The sequence below is a fragment of the Sturnira hondurensis genome, unplaced genomic scaffold (genome assembly GCF_014824575.4).
Source record: "Sturnira hondurensis isolate 20B ecotype Veracruz unplaced genomic scaffold, ASM1482457v3 Scaffold0009733, whole genome shotgun sequence".
In the NCBI taxonomy this organism is placed as follows: Eukaryota; Metazoa; Chordata; class Mammalia; order Chiroptera; family Phyllostomidae; genus Sturnira; species Sturnira hondurensis.
The window spans coordinates 7,598,599-7,617,285 of NW_028082364.1; the positions used below are offsets into that span (position 1 = coordinate 7,598,599).

At 59.4% G+C, this 18,687-nt stretch overlaps 2 protein-coding genes across 3 annotated transcripts in view; both read right to left on the reverse strand.

The window, feature by feature from the left end:
• CHLSN (cholesin) overlaps window positions 1-8,494 on the reverse strand; it is a 56,445-nt gene extending 47,951 nt beyond the window's left edge. Inside the window, exons 1-2 of one of the 2 annotated variants that reach the window (XM_037057966.1) lie at window positions 8,365-8,494; window positions 5,761-5,890 (exon numbers count right to left, since the gene is read on the reverse strand). In XM_037057966.1, coding sequence (XP_036913861.1) covers window positions 5,761-5,890; window positions 8,365-8,462 — 228 coding nt within the window. In that variant the 5' untranslated portion in view covers window positions 8,463-8,494. The remainder of the gene's footprint in view (window positions 1-5,760; window positions 5,891-8,364) is intronic. The other variant, XM_037057967.1, reaches the window with a different exon arrangement.
• Window positions 8,495-10,873: 2,379 nt separating this feature from the next.
• ZFAND2A (zinc finger AN1-type containing 2A) lies at window positions 10,874-18,127 on the reverse strand. Its single transcript, XM_037057968.1, has 5 exons — window positions 17,861-18,127; window positions 16,731-16,827; window positions 16,350-16,444; window positions 14,600-14,728; window positions 10,874-12,432 (listed from the first exon to the last, which is right to left on the reverse strand). Exons 2-5 carry the CDS (start codon window positions 16,783-16,785, stop codon window positions 12,277-12,279), a joined length of 435 nt encoding a protein of 144 aa, XP_036913863.1. The 5' UTR covers window positions 16,786-16,827; window positions 17,861-18,127; the 3' UTR covers window positions 10,874-12,276.
• Window positions 18,128-18,687: the final 560 nt, after the last annotated feature.

Sequence of the window (18,687 nt, forward strand, 5' to 3'; positions counted from 1 at the left end):
CAGTTCCCGACTCCCACGGTCCTCCTTTTCCGTCGGCGCTCCCGCTGGACAGCGCAGGCAGGGGAGCTTCGTCACTACCAAGGTCCGTAACAGCAAAAGCCTCTGGGGGGCCTCCCTCGCAGCCTGCACACTGCCCCGCCTCACCCTCGGGTCCTTGGGACGCTGCTTTTCTGCCTCCGCCCATCCCCCTTGGGGGGCCTGCCGGTAGTGCCACGCCTCTCTCTGTGGCAGAGCCCACGACGCTGCTGGTCCACGCTGGCCTGTGTGTCCACTTCCGGACTGGGGCTCCCACGGTGGTCACTGTCCAGATGCTGCCACAACTGTTGGCGTGAGTTCCTGGGTGACTCTGTTACACCCCCAGCCCCAGCTTCCTGCCACCTCTCTGTCCAGTGGGCAGCATTTTCCAACTCACATTTAAAGATACGTGGCTCTTGGCATTTGAGGCAAAGCCAGAAAGGAGCAGAGGGCCCACAGCCTGAGAGTGGTGGTGGGGGGCGCTATTTGTTTAGGGCAAGAGCCATAAACAAAACCGACCCAACTGGGAAAATCCCTGATTCATAAGGAAAGACAAAGAGCTGTCAGTACAAAGAGCGAGTCTGCAATCAGCACGGAGGAGGCAATCTGCGCCGGCTGGCACCCGTGAACACACGCGGGCACTCACAAAGGAGAAGCGGCCAGTGGACACGGATGTGACATGTTGCGTCCCCCCGTCACACTGGAGAACTGGGGCCTGTGGCGTGCCCGGGGCTGCGTGGGTCCCCCCGGGGGACGAGGGAGCCCAGCTGCTGGGACGACACCGGGAGGACAAGCCCAGACACTGCTGCAGCGCCGTCCAGGGTGGTGCCAGGCTCTCGGGTCCCTCCCGCACGCACCACCGTCCTCACTCTCCCTCCCTGAATGTCAGTCGTGTGTAACTCAGGAAAAACAATAAACACGCCTTTTTCAAAACCACATTCTGCTGAGTGATTTTCCGCTGGCCGCACAGAAGCTCACAAATACCTCCCTGGCTGACCGCAGCAGCAACTACGGCCTTAGGTGCAGCAAGAGGGCAGCTGGGAAGGGGCGGTGGGGCTGTTTTCTCTGGCCCCAAAGGAGGACCGCTGAACCCCCACGGCGGCAGGACAGCCACGTGGCTCCCAGCCCCTCGGCAGCCCCTCAGGTCTTGTCAACGACCTGAGATCTGTTTTAGCGCCTGAGGCACACATGCTCATGGCTGGCCTGTGGGCAGACCACGTGCCTGTGGCCCCAGCCTTCACCTTTGCTTCTGAATGACGCCAAAAGCTCCTGGAGGAGGACACCATGTCACATGCAGGCAGGGCAAAGGTCGTGGCACGCACACACGCTGCAAGGCCAGGAAACTCCGCACACAGCCTACTGCAGTTTCTGGGCACAGATAACCGCAGCCCGCCCCAGCCTGGGAGGGCAGGGCTCTGACACTGCCTGTGCTGGGCGGAGGAAAGTGGGGCTGTCCTCCGCCAGGTGCAACGCTGTGTTGGAGGGCCGACCTACAGGACAGCCAGGCGCCAACTGTGGCTCACTCGCAGGGTCTGGGCAGGTGAATGGGACCGCCACTCACCAAGTCACCAGCACCTGGGAGTCCTGGGCATTCTCCCCACAGAGGGAAGCATGCTCACAGTTGTCTGCAGTGGCTTGCTCAGCAAGGCACCGCTCTGGGAGCCCCCTGAAGGTCCTTCATTCGCTGGTGGAACGGATAGAGAGGGGTGGCACAAGGAAGCCGAGGGGCAAGGGCGCCTCTATGTCATGATGGTGACAGTGCTCACAGAGACCTGCACCTGGGACACCAGTGCAAACCTAGTGGCCTCCAGATGGGTCCTGGGGGTGGCCCACATGCCCACTTCCTGGCTATGACACCACAGTTCGTTCTGAATGGGGGACCTGGGCAAAGGGCGCAGTCCCTGTAATCACTCTGCGACGACGTATCTGTAAGTTTCAAAAGTCACTTTTCTTTGAGCCAACACGAAGCGAGCACCCAACGGCACCACCCTTCCCGGCCCTGCACATGCACTTGCTGTCACAGGGGCTCGGCCACCGAGCACTCTGAGCCCCCCCCCATCCAGCTGCCCGGGGCTGCAGGCAGGAGTGCCTCCCCCACGCGCAGACCAGCACTTAGCCTAACGTCAGAGAGCAGGAGCAGGAGCAGATGCATGCAGAGGGGACCAAAGTGGATGGAAGAGGATTTGGAGTGCTGGGGGCGGGGGCAGCCTCAGAAGTCACCCACGTCACCCCGGCCACCCTGCATCGCCCTGCGCAGTACTCAGCAGGGCTGGCACCATCGGCCTGAGCTGCCCACCTATGCCAACTCTCCCCAGCACACTGGGGACCAGGGCAACGGACACTGCAGGACCCTGTCTCTCCCTGTGTGCTCCACAGAGTGACCAGAACCAAAAGACCAAGCATGGGACTTCTCTCTTCCAGGTGACTGTACAGGCGGCCCAGCCTTGCCCTGTGGCCCTCTGCCTCTTGGGGCTGCTGACGACCCACACTGAGGTGCTTTCAAGAAGTGAAGTGCCCTGCAAACACACGGGGTTCCTGTGCCCCAGACCGCTGAACCCCCCGGCAGAGCCCCACCCCATGGCCCTTCCCGTCTCCAGGCAGCTGAAGGCACAACGGCAGCGGAGAGGCCAGCTCAGCTCCCCACAGCCCCCCCACGGCGCGCGCACACCGGGCGGCTCCCACTGCGACGGCCGTGCTGGGTGGGCTCTGCCCCACCCCACTGCCCGCCCTCCCAAACAGCTGATGCACCAGGCCAGCTGCCCCATGCTCTTGCTGAGTTTCCTCCTCACAACCCCCAACCCATTCAATTCATCAACTGGTTCTGGAATGAACTTGGAGCCAGGGCAGGACCCGGTTCCATCCAGCCCCTGAGTGTGTGCTCACAAGGAAGGTTAGGAAGCTCTGGGCAGGGTGCACTCTGAGACCCCCTCCCAGAGGAAAGACCTGGAGCCCCCCCAGGGGCCCTCTCTACCTCACAGGGGTCCCTATCCAAGAATGGTCACCATGACGATGTGGGACCTCACAGAGCACCCTCTCGTCCACTTGCTCAGGCCCACAGGGCCAGTGCAGGCTAGTGGCTAGTGGGCTGAGTGCACCAAGGAGTGAGAAGTGAGCCGGAGGTCCTGCTGGCCCCAGTGTGGCACCAACAGCACCAGGACGGAACCTAGTGGAGGCCGGACCAGGGAGAGGAGCAGACGGAGCCCAGGGTGTGTGGGGACTCTGACTGCCCCAGACACCCCCAGGCACCCCCGGGGTGAAGTGTCACAGGGGCATTTTGGCTATCCTGGTGCTGACTCAGGGAACTTGTGCCGTGGGAAGTGACCGCACTGGGACCCGCAGGCCTCACCCGACAGATGTTTCCAGAGGACAACACAGTGGCCCCCGTGGGGACGGCAGCATCTCCACTCTCCACGGGATGCCGGAGGTTCTCCCCGGACCAGGATGGTGGGCACAGCACAGCACTTTTCCACAAGCCCCCACTGACGGACCAGCTCGCGGGGCCTGTTGGCCCAGTCTCTGCACACTTAGGTGCGGTGACCAGCGCTCCATTGCCGTAGTTCCCGTGAGAACCTCAGTGAGCGGAGAAGCACCACTGTCGGCTGAGGGCCAGGGAAGAGCCACCGGCGTGTTCTTGGCAGACTGGCCCCCACCAGACAAGGAGGGCCTTGGGCCACAAGCCCCAGCCCAGCACCCGGCTTTCAGACGCCCCCACCCCAAAACCTCCCAAGCCCAGGACCCACGGGGAAACCAGAACTCCCTGGGTGCCCCCTGCCAGCCAGTCGGGGCGAGGCGGGAGGGTCTCCTGCAGTGGGACCCTCAGCAGCTGGGCGGGGCATGGAGCAGAAGTGGGTACTTCGACCAGGCCCCCCGCCCCGGCCACTGCGCCAGAGACCCAGCACGCACCTGGGCGCCACGAGGCTGGTGCTTTCCTCCTGTATTTCCCAAATCTCTTTAAATGCACATTCACTTTAATAATGAAGAACAATCACTTTGACAAAAAGCACATCACCAGAAGAAACTGTCCTGCACAGTGCTTCCCACAAAGCCACACGCCCTTGGGCCCTGCAGTGACCAGCGGCAGCACACAGAGGTCATGAGGAAGAGAAGCTGCAAATTCCACGACAAGACAGAAAGTCACCAAGCTGACTGTACGGCCTCTACTTTAAAGAAACTGTGGGTGTCGGAAGGCAGGAAAGCAGCAACTGCAAGGGTCCAAGAAAACCCCGTGTGACTAAGGCTCTGCATTTGTAGGAGGCAGGATGGGTGGGGCCCCAGGAGCGTCCACTCTAGGAGCCCATGGAACAGCTGTGACTGGGGACAGGTGGTGCTGAAGGGGAGGGAGTGACGGTCAGACAGGGCACAGGGTCTGTGTGATTCTGTGCATGCAGCAAAGGGCATGCTGAGCTGGGGGCAGTGGCAACGGGGGGAGGTGTCCTGGCTCTCATGTACCTGCAGACCTGGCAGGCCCTGGGGGTACCCAGGACAAGTGGGGGCCATGGGTCCCGGCCTGTCCTTCCCCTGCAGCCTGGATGGTGGCAGCTGAGAGACGGTGCCCAGACACAGCAAGCCCCCTTCTGCACACAGACAGCTGGGCCCGCTCTCGTGGCCTTCCAGGGGCAAAGCTGCCCGCCTGGTGGAGCCCAGCAGCCATGAGACCCTGTGGCTCCCTGGCACTTCAAGGAGCCCCAGCACGGCGGCCTGGGGGACCCCACTCCAGGGCCCTGCTGTCACATGCACTGGGGCTAACATCCCTTCTGAGAGAGGCTCAGGAGGGCCTGCTCACCTGCCACACACCCCCTGCACAGCAGCCCTTCCTCACACTTGGGACAAAGGTGTCCTGTTGCCCCGCTGTACCAGGGCACAGCACCCAGGGCCAAACACCACCGGGGCTCAAGCCATGTCAGGGCCTGAAACCCTGGTGGGAGAGTGAATGCGCACACCGGCCCACAGCAGGCCCTCAGCCAGGCTGGGTGCTGCTCTTCCTCGTGAGAAGAGCTGGAAGAAGGCCCGGTCAGGCTGCTGAATGGCAGGCCTCTAAACGTCAGCCCTGAGGACACATGCCAAACCCTGCAGAGTGTCTCGAGAGCAGGGACCAGGCCACGGGCACAGCAGAGCCTCTCATCCCTGCACACGAGGAACGGCAACACGACCTCGCTGACCCGGCCTCGCTGCAGCGGTAGCACCAGGTGCCCACCCACCTCGGGAGGAGGGCCCAGACAGGCTCCACTTGGTGTTGAGCGGTTCATACGGTCTTGGCCGTTTGGTCACTGTATGCCCTGAGTTCCAGAGACAGCCTGATGCTGAGGAAACACGTTACTGCTCGGAACTCGGGGACTGACACCCAATTTACACACACACACAAACTTCTGTGGTGAACTGAAGTCATGCCAGAGGGACATTTCACATGGGAGTTCCCGAACTCGGGTCCCAGGGCCGCGCTCCGTGTCTCTAGGCCCCCCTACACCTGGCTTCCCGGGCGTAGCCCAGAGGCCCAGCTCCAGCCCTCGCACCTCCACGGAGCCACCGGGGCCCCTGGGAACACAGGCTGGTGGCTGAGAGAGGACAGTGGCGGAGCTCCAGCCCAGGGGTGACTGAAGTCCCTGTCTGCTCGCTGCTCTTAGAGGTCCCTGAGCATGTACGCGTGTAACCCGTCCTCTGTGCCACCCGGAGAAACACCAGCACCAGGACCTCTACTGTCCTTCCCAGCCAGGTCGCCAGGGGGGCCCATATGCGCACCAAACCTACCTCGGGTGCCTGCTCGGAGGCCTGGGCGCCCTCACGTGCCACCGGTGCCTCTGCCGCTGCCGCCGCCGCCTTCAGCTTTTTCCCCCTTTTCTCCGGCACTCCAGAGACCCTCCTCTTCTGTGCTGCCATCCTGCAGCAGAGAAAATAAATCGGAAGTAAACGGTCTTGGGCCATTTAATGTAGTTGTAATGTAATGTTTTTATAGTTCCCTATTATGAAACAAATGCCTATTTCAGAAAATATGGAGAGTATATAAACGTGAAAAGACAGTCCATCCCCTTGTTTCATCACCTGAAATGACCAAAGAAACAGCCTGGGGAATTCCCTTTCTCTGGGAGAGTATTTTAACATGCAGGGCGGGCAACAGTAGGCTGACCGCTGGTACGTACGGGAAACACACAATAATCAGCAGACGGGGGTGCAAGAAAAAACTCCCTCGGCTGACTCGGGCTTCCCCAGGCTTCCCCGAGAGAAAGGCTGCTGGGGGCCCAGTGCACTGTCACCTGGGTGCTGGGGGCCCACAGGTGGAGCCCAGGTGCAGCGGCCTCCTGGGAGCGAGAAATAAGCAGAGACTGGGGCCACATAAAGGGACCTAAGGAACCAGATGGAACCTGGTGTGTCTGCTTTGTCAAGCGCAGCAGGATCAAGAATTCGAACACCAATCACCTCCCTGGGCTGTGTGGTGGGGGCCCAGGGAAATGGTGGAGGTCAGGAGCCTAGAAGCATGTCACAGGGGTCAGGGCAGAGAGCCCTCGTCCTTACAGTGGGACACCTGAGGGGGTGCCCAGCTGGTTCTTGGAGGGAGAAGCAGGACCTGAACCAACTCCAGCTACTGCTGGGCCCTGGTGGGAGCATCAGGAAGCCCCCCGGCCCCACACACCCCACCTGCCTCCAGCCCCTTTGGGCAGAGTCTAAAAAGGAGCAGAAAACAGAAAGGCACTTTGCACAGTCCCGGAGGCTGCCACTGATGGGATCTGTCAGGGCCAACTGGCCCCGGCTGCCAGACAGCCACAGCTGCATGTGGCCTTGGAAACTCAATCAGCCTCTTTAAATCTGAAAATAATCCCTCCTGGTGCACATGTCCATTCTTACCCAGCGCATCTAAATTACTTCTAGTGTCCTGACAGGTAACAGGGGAGGGCACCTGCCAACTCACGGGGCAGCAGGCCTGGAGGGAGGCCTGGGTCCCCACAATCCACAGCCCTCCAGATCAGGCCCAGGCACTTGGGAGCAGAGGCCCACTTTTGGCACCCAGGGCTGTGGGTTTGCTCCCATCCATTTGGATGCAGGACCCTTCCAAGTTCTATGGCCTCCAGCTTCTGTCCTTCTGCTCCGTGACCCTCTGCTACCCCTTCCACCCCCACAGCCGGGCTCGAAACCCCGTTTCGACAAGTGTCACCACCTCTCATCTTTCCAGCTCACCACCTCTTGGCACTGTGGAGTCCAATAACCCTTCAACTTCACCAAGACTTGCAACCCACAGACCCTCCATGGTCCAGTGCCCCCCACCCCTCTTCATTCCACATCCACAACATGGGTCCGTGGTCCATCATCACAGTCTCTCCCTCACACACACTCTCGGCTCCTCCTCTGGCAAAGGCCCAACTCCAGCGCCCGATCCTGCCAGCTGGACCCCTGAGACTGGACCCACTGGGATCACTGGGCCACAGGACTCTCCTGGCTGCCCAGTAAGTCCACCACTCTCCCCAACAGCAGCCACACACCCGGACATTCATCCACTCGTTCACCTCTCCTAATCCCTCCAGCCCCAACATCACCTCCCCTTCTCCCATCTCAGCAAAGAACTCAACTCGAGGTCACTGGACTTCATCAAGCTCCCATGTCTCCTCCTCTCTGGTCACGGTGGAGACAGACAGTCCAGGCTCCCACCAAGGCCCAGCGCTCGTCCTGTGGGCAGAGGCCTATCCCCGCCTCCTCCAGGCAGCACTCCAAGCCAGCGCCCCTTTCCCCTCCAGTGAATCAACCACAAGGTCCCTCGTCTTACAAACTCTCCGTTCCAGGCACTCTTCACCCCGAGCCTGCTTCCTTCTCTGGAAAAATCCTCAACAGCGGTCCACTCGCACTCACTCCCCGCCCGCCACTCTCCCTCCTCCCCTCTCCCACAGGGCTTTCACACCCCGGAGTGCTCCCGGCAGATGATGCATGGCACCCGTGTGCTAACAAGAAGGGTCTTCTCCCGGCCGGCCGGCCGCCACCAGGCTCCTCTGAACCCCCTCTCCACTAGACCTCCGCCCTGGCCTGTAAGGACCTGAACAAAACAGACACAGCCTCTAACGGCTAAAGGCCGCATCCATAGGATGACCCTAATCCCCCTAAAAAACCGCCAGCCTGAGAAAACTCCAGGATGCCAAAACCATCCAGCCAACCCCGAAAGGTAGGGCCCGTCTCCCAGCCCACCAGTCCACTTACAACGCGGCACCAGATGACGTCTGGCCTCCGCCGGAAACCCCCCGGCCCAGGGCTTCCCACTTCACTTGGAGAAAGGGGGTGTCCTCGCCAAGGCCTGCAGGCTTCGGGGGCTGCCTTCCCGCCCGCTGCGCTCTCCCTGTCCCCGCTCCCCACCCGCGGCCCGCGCGCTCTCACCTCGGCCGCACAGCGCTCCGAGCAGGTCCCCGCACCCGTGCGCCCTCAGCGGGCGCTATGACAACGACTAAGGCGGGATGTTTCTCCCCGGTGGTCATCACCGCCTTCTGACTCCTCTCCTCCCTCCCCTGATCCACGCAAGTGCGCCAGACCTGTCCGTGGCCGTCGCTCGGGTAACGAGCGGCCAGAGCCGCGCGAAGCGCCGGGACAGAAAGTCTGAGGCGGCCCGTGGCTAGGTCCCCGCGTGCCGCGGGGCTGCCCGGGGCGAAAGACGCCGAGGCCCTCCGCGTGTCCCTCCCGCCGCGCCCTCACACAGCAGCCACCCAGCGACCCCGGGACCTGGCCCCGCTCGCCTACCTGCGCGTGGCCGCCGACTCCGGCTTCCGGCAGGCGCCGCGCCCAGTTAACGAGGTCCCGCCTCCGTGAGGTACAGCCCATTGGCCGGAGCCCGCCTCCGTCTCCCAGAGGGCCAATGGCAAGCGGCAGCCGTGAGGGGCAGAGCCGGCGCGGGCGGTGGCGTCATCTCTGGACGCCACCAGTCGCTGAGAGCCGTGGGTTGCCAGGCAACCTCCCCACACGTGCGGCGGTGTGGGCAGGGGCCCGTACACCTCGGTGCCTCGCCTGGATGACGGCCCTTGTAGGGCTGGGTGCCTCCGAGTGCAGCGTCCCTTGGACGTAAATGACGGGAAGGCGCCTGCAAACTTTTGACACTAAGGACAGTTCTCCAAACTCCCTAATACTAATATGGGCGATTTGTATGAGAACTCAACCCCCCTGTGACTTCCCCACTCCATTTAGCAATTTGTAAATAACTGAAACCTCTGAACACAAACAGCACTCAGTGCCGCTCGGAGTGACCAGGGGCAGGGCCTCATGCTCCCCTAACCTTCCACCCACTGTGAGCCACCCGGACGCCTGTTGTTGACACGGTACACCGGGGAGCCGCGGGGGCCTGAAGCTCCCCAGAAAGTTCCATGTGGCAGGTACACGGTCCAATCCCATCCAAAGGCGGAAACATGAGCAGACTCAGAAGCTGGTCATTCTTCCTGATAAAATGTGGATGGCTTTTCTCTTTTACTTTTGAGGATCAAAAACAATGCAACAAAGATAGGATGCAAGCCACCTACTTATTTTTAAAAGTTCTAGTTAGTAGCCAGTTAAAATCCAAAACGGTAAAAAAAAAAACCTCACTTTATTTCATCGATCACCTCCAAAATATTGTTTCAACATGTAACTTTTCAACAGTGAGATGCTTTACTTTTTAAATATTTGATACTGTCTTCAAAGCCCAGTGTTTCACTCTGTTTGGACAGTAATTTCTATGAGAGAGACCTGGTCTGTATTCAAGTTTCATAGAATGTAGAGTTCAGAAAGATCCACATACCCAAGTTCCTAACGTGCTCTGAAGTTTTCTAGTAACTGAATCAAGTTTCAACCTTGACTAAGTTCAAGTGCAGCAGATATGCTGGCCACCTTTGGCGTGTTTGATGAAGCACCTGCTGTGACCACAGTGGACCCCAGTGCAGAAGTGGTCCCTGAAGCAGCAGCAGCAGCCTCACCTGGGCACGTGTTGGAAGGGACCACGGCAGCCCCTGGGCTCACACTAGGGGTGGAGCCCACAGTCCCCCCAGGGCCTCTAGGCAATTCTAAAGCATTTGGCCCTGGCTGGCATAGCTCAGTGGATTGAGCTCGGGCCTGCGAACCAGACGATCGGGGTTCAATTCCCAGTCAGGGCACATGCCTGGGTTGCAGGCCAGTTCCTTGCAGGCTAACTACCAGCAGGGGACGCACAAAAGGCAACCATACATTGATGTTTCTCTCCCTCTCTTCTTCCCCTCTAAAGATAAATAAATAAATAAAATTAAAAAAAAATAATAAAGCATTTGAAAGCTGGAGAACCACTGGTCCAGAACAAATCACACCAAGACGACTGTGGAAAGAGCTCTGACCAACTATCTGTAGAGCGGACGCTGAATACAGGCCCCTCCCTCATAGTATTTTGAGGCTATGAAACCAGGAGAGTAACTACTAGGGTCTGTCCACCCACGGCAGTGTGTGTGGGACACAGGCCTGGATGCCCAGTGGATCAGCATCAGACCCCAGCTCAGATGGCATTTTGTTTCCCCCACTTCCTAACACCCGAGGGCCCAGGAAGCGAGAGTTCTTATGCCACATACTGAGAGGTTGCTGGTTTAGGTCTAACGCTTGGAGTCAGTGTGGTCCTGGGACAGTTCTCTCAGGGGAGTGGGGGCAGTGGGCTAGGGGCTGCCTCTGGACCAGGACCCTTACTTAACGAGGTGGGTGGAAGTCCTCCCCCTTTCCTGAGGTGATGGCCACACCATGACAGAAGCTTCACAATGAAACCAGAGCTCGACCAACCGTCTGCTCTTTCAGTGATGAGGATTCAGAAAATCGCAGCCCCGGGCAGAGCCACCCTCTGGTCTGACATCCAGCCCTTTTGCTCTTTAAGCTGCTTTATTTTACAGTCTTTGGAAGGAGGGTGTTAGAATGCCCTTCTTGTGGCTGAGTTTGCAAAAAGGATTTATGCATTTTGCTGGAAAACTAGAAGAGTTTCAGACCTTTGCTGTGAGAAGTATGGAAGCACCAGAGGTACCCACGAAATTGAGAGAGCATACAAAAACCAGCTGGTGTGCCGGCGTGAACAGATACAGGCACGCCACCTCTTTATTTCTGGCCTGAAAGAGAACAAAAGACCTTCAGATTCGACCCAGTTCCCCAGAAGGGTGCATCGCAAATGAGCGGGCCAGACAGGGCACTTCAGAGACCACTCCACCGTGTCACTGCACAGGGACGCCTGGGCCAGAACACACTGCACGTGGGCCCCGGGGCTGGAGAGGGCTGAGTTCCAGACGCTCCCTGTGCTCAGCCACAGGGGGACCGTTCCGACGGCCAGCTAGCAGCCGCACTGCAATGGCCTTTCAACATTCACTGCGGGGACGAGGGACTGCCACCCCCGACACAAGCACGACTGACCACCTGTGTCGTCTCGACTCAGCCCGGAGTCGCTACACCAGCCAACACAAAGCCAGTGCGTTCAAAGCGCCTAACGGTTTGGATTCAGAGCGCCTGGCGCTCGCAGCTGAACCCCACACGGAAAGGCTGACCCACACTCAGCCACTGGTACTGCGGGAAAGCTGAGGGTGGGGGTGGCACAGACCTGGGGGGACAGCACGACATAGTGGACAAAGTAACTCACTTCCATTTTTATTCAACAGCAAACACAGGCAGATTTTCTACTGACTTGAGGAAGGTACTTCTGGTTACCAGCAGTCGTGAGTGGGTTCCACTGTGTCCACAAAATGGTGGGTTGAGGTCCTAACCTCCGGAACCTGAGACTGACCTCATGTGGAAGTAGGGCCGCCGCAGGTGTACTCAGTCAGGATGAGTTCACAGCGGGGTGGGGTGGGACCACAGTTCAACACGGCTGGCCTTGTGGAGAGTGGGCATCCGAACGCAGGGAGAACGCCATGTGAACACAGAGAGATTGGGGGATGTGTCCACAAGCCAAGCAATCCCAAGGCCTGGCGGCACCCCCAGCAGCAAAGGGAGGGGCCTGGGACAGACCCTTCCTGAGATCCTTCCAGGGGAGCCGGCCTGAGACCCGACCTTAGCTTCAGCCTTTACACTGAGGGGTGAGGAACTCCTGTCACTGAGGCCACCCCGGCAGTGGTTCTTCGTCCGGCAGGCTGGGGACAGCTGGACTCCACGTCAAGCTAAAGTGCAGCTTTAATGGAGAGAGTATTCATGCAAACCCCTACGGCAAATGCCTAACGTCCACCACCACCCAGCAGAGAGCACCGCGCAGGCTGCTCTCCCCTCTCCACGGTGCAGGTGTGGGTCTGGCCCCTGTCACGGGAGGTGTGTGGCCAGCCCATCACAGCCAGGGGCTCCTCACCCAGCAACGCTGATGGGGCTGCGCCCACGTGCGCAGCTGTGATCCAGGGGGTGTCTGTGCTGAAGACAGAAGTTGCCGCCGCACTGGACACAAGCCACCGGCAACATCTCCTTCTTCTTACACCCGCCTTTTGAGCACCGGTACGTGAAAATCTGTGAAGGCCAAAGTCACGTCAGCATCTCCATTGCTTCAGTAGGCAGTTCCCCGACAGCCCCTGGTTGGACTTAAGGAGAAACAGTGCTTGGCTGCGTGGAACCAAGAGGTCGAGGTTTTTGTCAAACAGTGAAGACAAAGTAAGGGGACAGGAATTTTCACAAGTGACAACTACCAAAGCAGCGATTTAGCTGGGGACTCATGTAGGGGATTAAAGGTGTGCCAGGCAGGGGTGGGACCAGGGGCACAGAGGGAAGGGGCCGAGCACGTGACACCAGGCGGGGTCCCCAGAGCAGCTGGCCCCAGGGGCTCTGCAGATGAGGGAGCGTCCCCACCACGGTGCGGGGGCTGCAGCAGCCCTCTCTAGCCCCCACAGCTATTAGTTCTTGCGGGTTTTTTGGGGGTGACATTAATTTGCAGGCACTTCCCAGCCGTGAAGGTAGGAATGCCAGTGCAGAGGCGCACCCAGCAGCCTGCGGGGCAGCCTGCCGGCAAGGACTGGCGGCTGGGGGCTGCCTCCAGGGAGATGAGCGTGTGCGCACAGTGCAGGGACTTGGCACCAAGGGTCTGCTGCCGGCAGCAGGCCCCGCCCACGCCAGCAGGAGACCTGTGTCCTGGAGAGGCTCAGGGAGCGGCTGCTGGCCTGGGCGAGTACAGCAGGGGGCAGGAGACCACGTGAGGGCAGGACAGGGACTCGGAGGACAGCACAGAGCGCACGCTCCACAGCGAGAGCTGACTGCTTTCTCCGCTTGGCTCCGGAATTCCGGAGCCAGGGATGTGCTCCCCAGGCAGGGCATCGGACTGGCCCGAGAGAGCGCCTGGATGACACAGACCTTCACGCTTTCCTGAGGAGTGGACAGAGCAGGTGACCACAGCAAAGGCAGAGCCCCCGCCACCCCCACTGAGCAAAGGAGTGGTCAGCCACCCAGGCAGGCAAGGGGGACCTTTATTCTGACACAGGAAGCACAACCTGGACACAAGTTATACAGAGGGAAAAACTCATCAGGAAAGACAGGAGACCTGTCCAGAGATCAGCGCCCAGCAGGGGTCTGGAAAAAGTGAAAGACTCCAAGACGACACTGCAGGGGAAAACACTGGAGCTTCCAGTCTGGAAGGGTCTCTGTGCGCCCTGCCCACCAGGTGAAGGCGGCCCCACACCAGGAGCACTCCATGTCGCTTCCAGGCTCCAGGACAGAGAGGAGTCCCTCCAGGCCACCCAGAGGAAAACTGGTTCCACCAAGGAGCACAGAAGGCAGCCTGGGAATTCTCTAACAGCAGATGCAAGGACCCAAAGCTGTGCCTGCAGGTGCCCGAGGGAGGGACACAGAGCAAGGACGCTACCCCAGGCAACCAGCCGAGCAGAAGCAGAGGATCAAGACCCTGGAAACACGGGGACATTTGGCACCCTCTTCACAGGGAGAAAGTGGGAGACGTCCCACCACCAAAACAGGGGCATAAACCAAGGACACAGGAGACCAGGGACCCACAGCAAGGGAGATGCGGGAAACTGGGACCCTCCGCCCCGTGACAGAGAAGCGCACAGAGAACCTCTCCGCTATGTCTTCGAGCACAGCCCATCCTATACCTGCTGGGAGGTGGGGCATGAGGAGAAGAGCACGGATGAGAGCCAGACTAGGGACAGGAGCCTGGCACTCAGCTCACACTGTGGTGAACAGGTGACGCCCCAGGCCAGCGTACACAGGCCACACCTGAGATCTAACAGCACGTGCACCCGGCCAACCACACCTGTGGCGAGCCAAAGGAGCACCCCACTCCCCCACGCACAGGTGCACAGCTTGGACGAAACCCCAAGGCTGCCGAGCAGGCACCCAGGCTGGCTGTTTCACTTCCTCTTACACTTCCCTGGGGGGCACTGGGATAAAAGTGCATGTGAACAGAACGGTTCTCGAAAACCACGCTAACTCTCCATCTTGGGAGAAAAGCGTGACGTTCCTGTGAAGACAGTAAACCCTAGCGCAGACCTCACTACTTGGAGAACATGTGCATACAACTGTGGAAAGCCTGCCACTCCCAACACGGGACCACACCAACGTCGGGCCAGAGTTTTGTCCCATCTGCAAAGCACCAGGGCTTGCTCTCAGTTGGGAACCGGCCTGCCCCGCAAGGACGCTGACATGCACAAAGCTGACACAGGACTGTCCTCACCTTCTCCTCCTTCCTAGGACGGAGCTTACAATCTCTATCGATGTGTTCGCCAACCACGGCATCTGGTATCTCTCCCTTTTTTACCGGGATTGGGCGGGCACAGAGCGGGCACACTGGGACCTGAACATCCTGCGAATAATGAGCACAAGGAGAAATTCCGGTTGAGACCAGCAGAACCCGCATGATGAAAGGCACAGAGGTGCAGTGCGTTTAAAAGCAGACTGAGCCCAAGCCGAGCGCTCATGAGAAGAGGGCACTGTTAGTGTCGGGGTGAGCAGTGCGGCCCTAGGACTTGAAGTTGCCTTGCGCGAAATTCAGTGGAATTTGGGATTTAAACACGAGGAACCACTAACCGCCTACAGAGTGACCCTGAGTCGGTGAGTAAAGGGAGCCGAGGAAGGGAGCTGGCGAGCTCAGTCCAGCGGTCTCAGGACGAGGGCTGCTTGTCCTGCACTGTCCGGGTGAGAGGTGAACCTGCCCAAAGACCCCCGACTGGAGATGGCAGAAGAAAACCCCACCGGAAGCCATCTGGCTCCTTCCCCCTGCCAACAGCCGTTCTGACCTGTTCTCACTTCCTCACACAGGGAGACTCGCTCGACGGCCGATAAGTGGGCACACAGCTAGCCGAGGCAGGCACTCAGGCACAGTACCCAGGCAAGCCCAAGACTGGGGGCAGGTGGGGGCGCTCCGCAGGCACCAACGCAGCGCCCAGCTGCTGAATACCCAGCACGGCTGAAACCATCTCTGAGCTGGGGCAGGAGCTAAGGAACTTAGCTCACTGAGAACACTGAGGTGACAACGGACATCCAGAGAGGTGACAAGTAATCACAGACTCGTGGGGCCTGTTGTTTGCGGCTGAGCTGGAAAGTCGCCCCTTCTGTCAGCTGGTCTGCCCAAGCCAGAAATAAAGCGTGACTCGCAGACCACCAGGCAGACTCTCCCTGCGCAGGGGCATGGGGAGGTCAAGGCCACAAATAAGCCAGGTAGTCTGGCGTTGTCGTCAGGGCCCGGTAACCATGAGTAACGTGTGTGAGTCGCCCTGCCCCACCCCAAGACCTGGGACCTGCTGGAGGGTCAGACCCTGGTCGGCACTGATCAGAGCAGGGACTGCAAGGCAATCCCACTGCCAACCACAGAGATGGCGGGGCAGCAGAATGCTGGCAAGGAGCTCACCTAAACCGTCTCCACAGCACCCTGAAACAAGGCTCGCCCAGGCTGGGAGCCACCTGCAAGGTCTGTAACTAAGGCCTTGGACTTTTGGACTCAGCGAGCTGGCGTCCTTAGTCATCTCCCAGTTTCTGTCATGTGCTACCTGAGTTACTTAAAGGTGACACCAGTGTGCACAGCCACCCAGAGAAGGAGGCATTTCAATACCTTTCGGGTTACAGTCCGCAGCAAACGTTAAACCGTTTCTTGTGCCCCATGAAAACACGGCTTTGTTTTTCCTTAAGTCAAAGTAACTAAGTATCGTAACATGTAAAGTAAGCTTTGAATGGGCACACAATCTGATTCCAGGAATCCCTGGAAATAGAGTTTTCTCTACACAGAGCTCTGCTGTCTGGAACGTCCTGCGACAGCGGATCTGCTCCTTACAGGCACGGTCCCTGAACGCCGGAGGCGTGGCCAGGGTGACTGAGACGCTGGTACGAAGTTTTGCTCAGTTTCAGTTGATGAGCTAACGAGGCCAGTGTCTGCTTCAGAGCCCACAGCTTTGGAGAGTGAGAGAATCTTTCGAACAGACAGTAATTACCTTTTTGAAGGCAAAGGGGCACTTATGTGCAGCATAAGCAAAATGATCCTTACAGAACTCCTGTTCACATGTGTCACATTTTAGTGGAAGAAAATCTGGAAAAACAAACGCAAAAACAGTGAAGTGTTTGGAAGATTAAAAGAACTGCAGATTGTGCTGGGCCGGCATTCCCCTACCCCGAGCTCTTTATGGCTATCAAGGACACCCTTGAGTTAACACATGTGAGGCGCTCTGTCTCAAGGGAGAACATGTGGCATCCTGAGGTGCTGGGCAACATCTCCTGTCCACTGGGTCCTGGAAACTACTCTGACGGCCAGCTCCCCCCACAAAACAGCCAACCAAACGCCCACCTTTTATTAATATTCTCTGAAAAGTGCTTACCTAGCTGCTTGCACGTTTCCTCTGAGCAGTGCTTCCCCAAGTCCGGGAACTCCATGGTGAGGCCCAGCAGGAAGCACAGCCACAGGAGCGGGGTCACCTGCAGGAGCCCAGGCGGTTGGTTAGCAGGAGTGGACGGGCAGTGTCTCCGCCCCTAGGGTCTGACTCACAGCAGAAGGAAGTAAACACTAGGCGTCCCCATCATCCCAGGCCCCCCACGGAACCTAAAGCCTCACAAACTCTTGTCCCTCAGAAAAGAGAAAGATGGGGGAGGGGCAGCACAAGTCCCGCTCCTTTGGAACCAAACCCCTAGAACTCCCAGTTTAGGAAGCTCGCCCCGAATTCCGGTTTTCCTGAGTCCGGGGTTGGACTCGTGCTGACAGGGGCTCGCAAGTTCAGTTTGCACCACTGCCAGCCCGAGCAAACTGAGTCACAGTCCCTCCTACTCCACGCACTCCTGGACACAAACAAAACCACGTTACCAAGGGCGAAATCAAGCCTGTGGACTACACTATCCCCAAGACACGCAGCTCTATCCCTCCTCGCTCTAACTCCCTGGCACGTGGGGTCTCACTCAGAAGTTATTCCGTAATGACAGCCTGGGGCTGACCACGTGGAGAACAGGCAGACAACTAGGGGAGCTGCTGCTTTTGGAAGGAAACAGGCCCAGCGCGGCCTCCCGAGGTCCCCTCCACCCAACTTCTTAAGACTCTCGCCCCTCCCAGGAGTCAAGTCTTGGGGACTGGGAGCTCAGCCATAGAGCCCTGCTACCCTTTAAGGATCCGGTCATTCTTCTGGGCATCGTTGGTTCCCCACGACAGGTCCGTCCTTTACTATCAGCCTTGCGGAGCAAAGGGCCACAACGGGTTCACCCGTCGCTGTGCCACAGCGCGCGACGCTGAGTAAGTGCCCCAGCCCCTTGTGGAAGGAACTGACGACACCCTTCAGTCCTGGATACCATGGCAGTGGCGTGAGAGGCCCCGACCGGGGTTCCCTCTGCTCGGGCATTGGTACGGCATCTCTCCGCACCAGCGGGGGCTCAGGCGACTGGCGACGTTTACGACCGCGTGTGACCCCGGCGCCACGCTCCAAGATGCCCGGTGCTGCCCCTGCGTCCCGGCCCGGCCTCGTACCTGGCTTTCGCGGGAAGCCCGGACAGACGCGGAGGCAAGCCGAAGGTGGCGCAGACTGGAAGCTGGGCCACCCCCTCCGTGGTCAGCCCTGAGGTACAAGGTCGAAAAGAAGAAAACTGGACCCGAGCGGCAACCCCGTCCAGTCCGAGCCGACGGAAGAGCGCAGCATCTCGCCGCTCCGGGGTCCCTTGCATTTATTCGCAGCCGACATGGGTGAGAGGTGCCTACGCTCCCCTATTCCCGCGCGCCCGGTGACGACACTCCCGGACAGGCCAATCCCGTCTCGCCGCGGCCCGGCGTTCCCGTCGCGCCTCGGAACGTCACTAGCAGGCCCACCAATCCCGTCCCGCTGCGCCGCGTCGGCCCTCCCCCTTCTCGTCCGTTCGCCTCCCTTCTCCAACAGTCCAGCAGCTTCTAGGGGCGCAGTCACCGTGACACAGCTTTGCGCTGGCGCGCTGAGCCCGTGCGCGGCGCCGGAACGCTGAGTCACGGCCGGGCGGCGGCGTGCGCCGTAGGCCTCGCCGGCGCAGGTGTGCGGGCCTCTGCGACGTCCGGAGCTGTCAGGGTCGCGGCCCGCGTGCGTTGTGCCTGCGCCCGCCGAACGAGCCGTGTGCTGGTCACCATCGCAAGGCGATAGCCAGTCACACCGACATCTGCTAGGTTTCTCCATCTTCCCGTTTGTGGATTAGCATTTTGTAGGGACCTCTTTGAAGATCCCACCATTATTCCTAAACCTCTGCCTGACTTTCTTAACCTTTACCATTGACTTCTGCCTGAATCACCGAGGTCATTGCCAAATACTACTTTTAAAAGTTTTCACCCTGGCT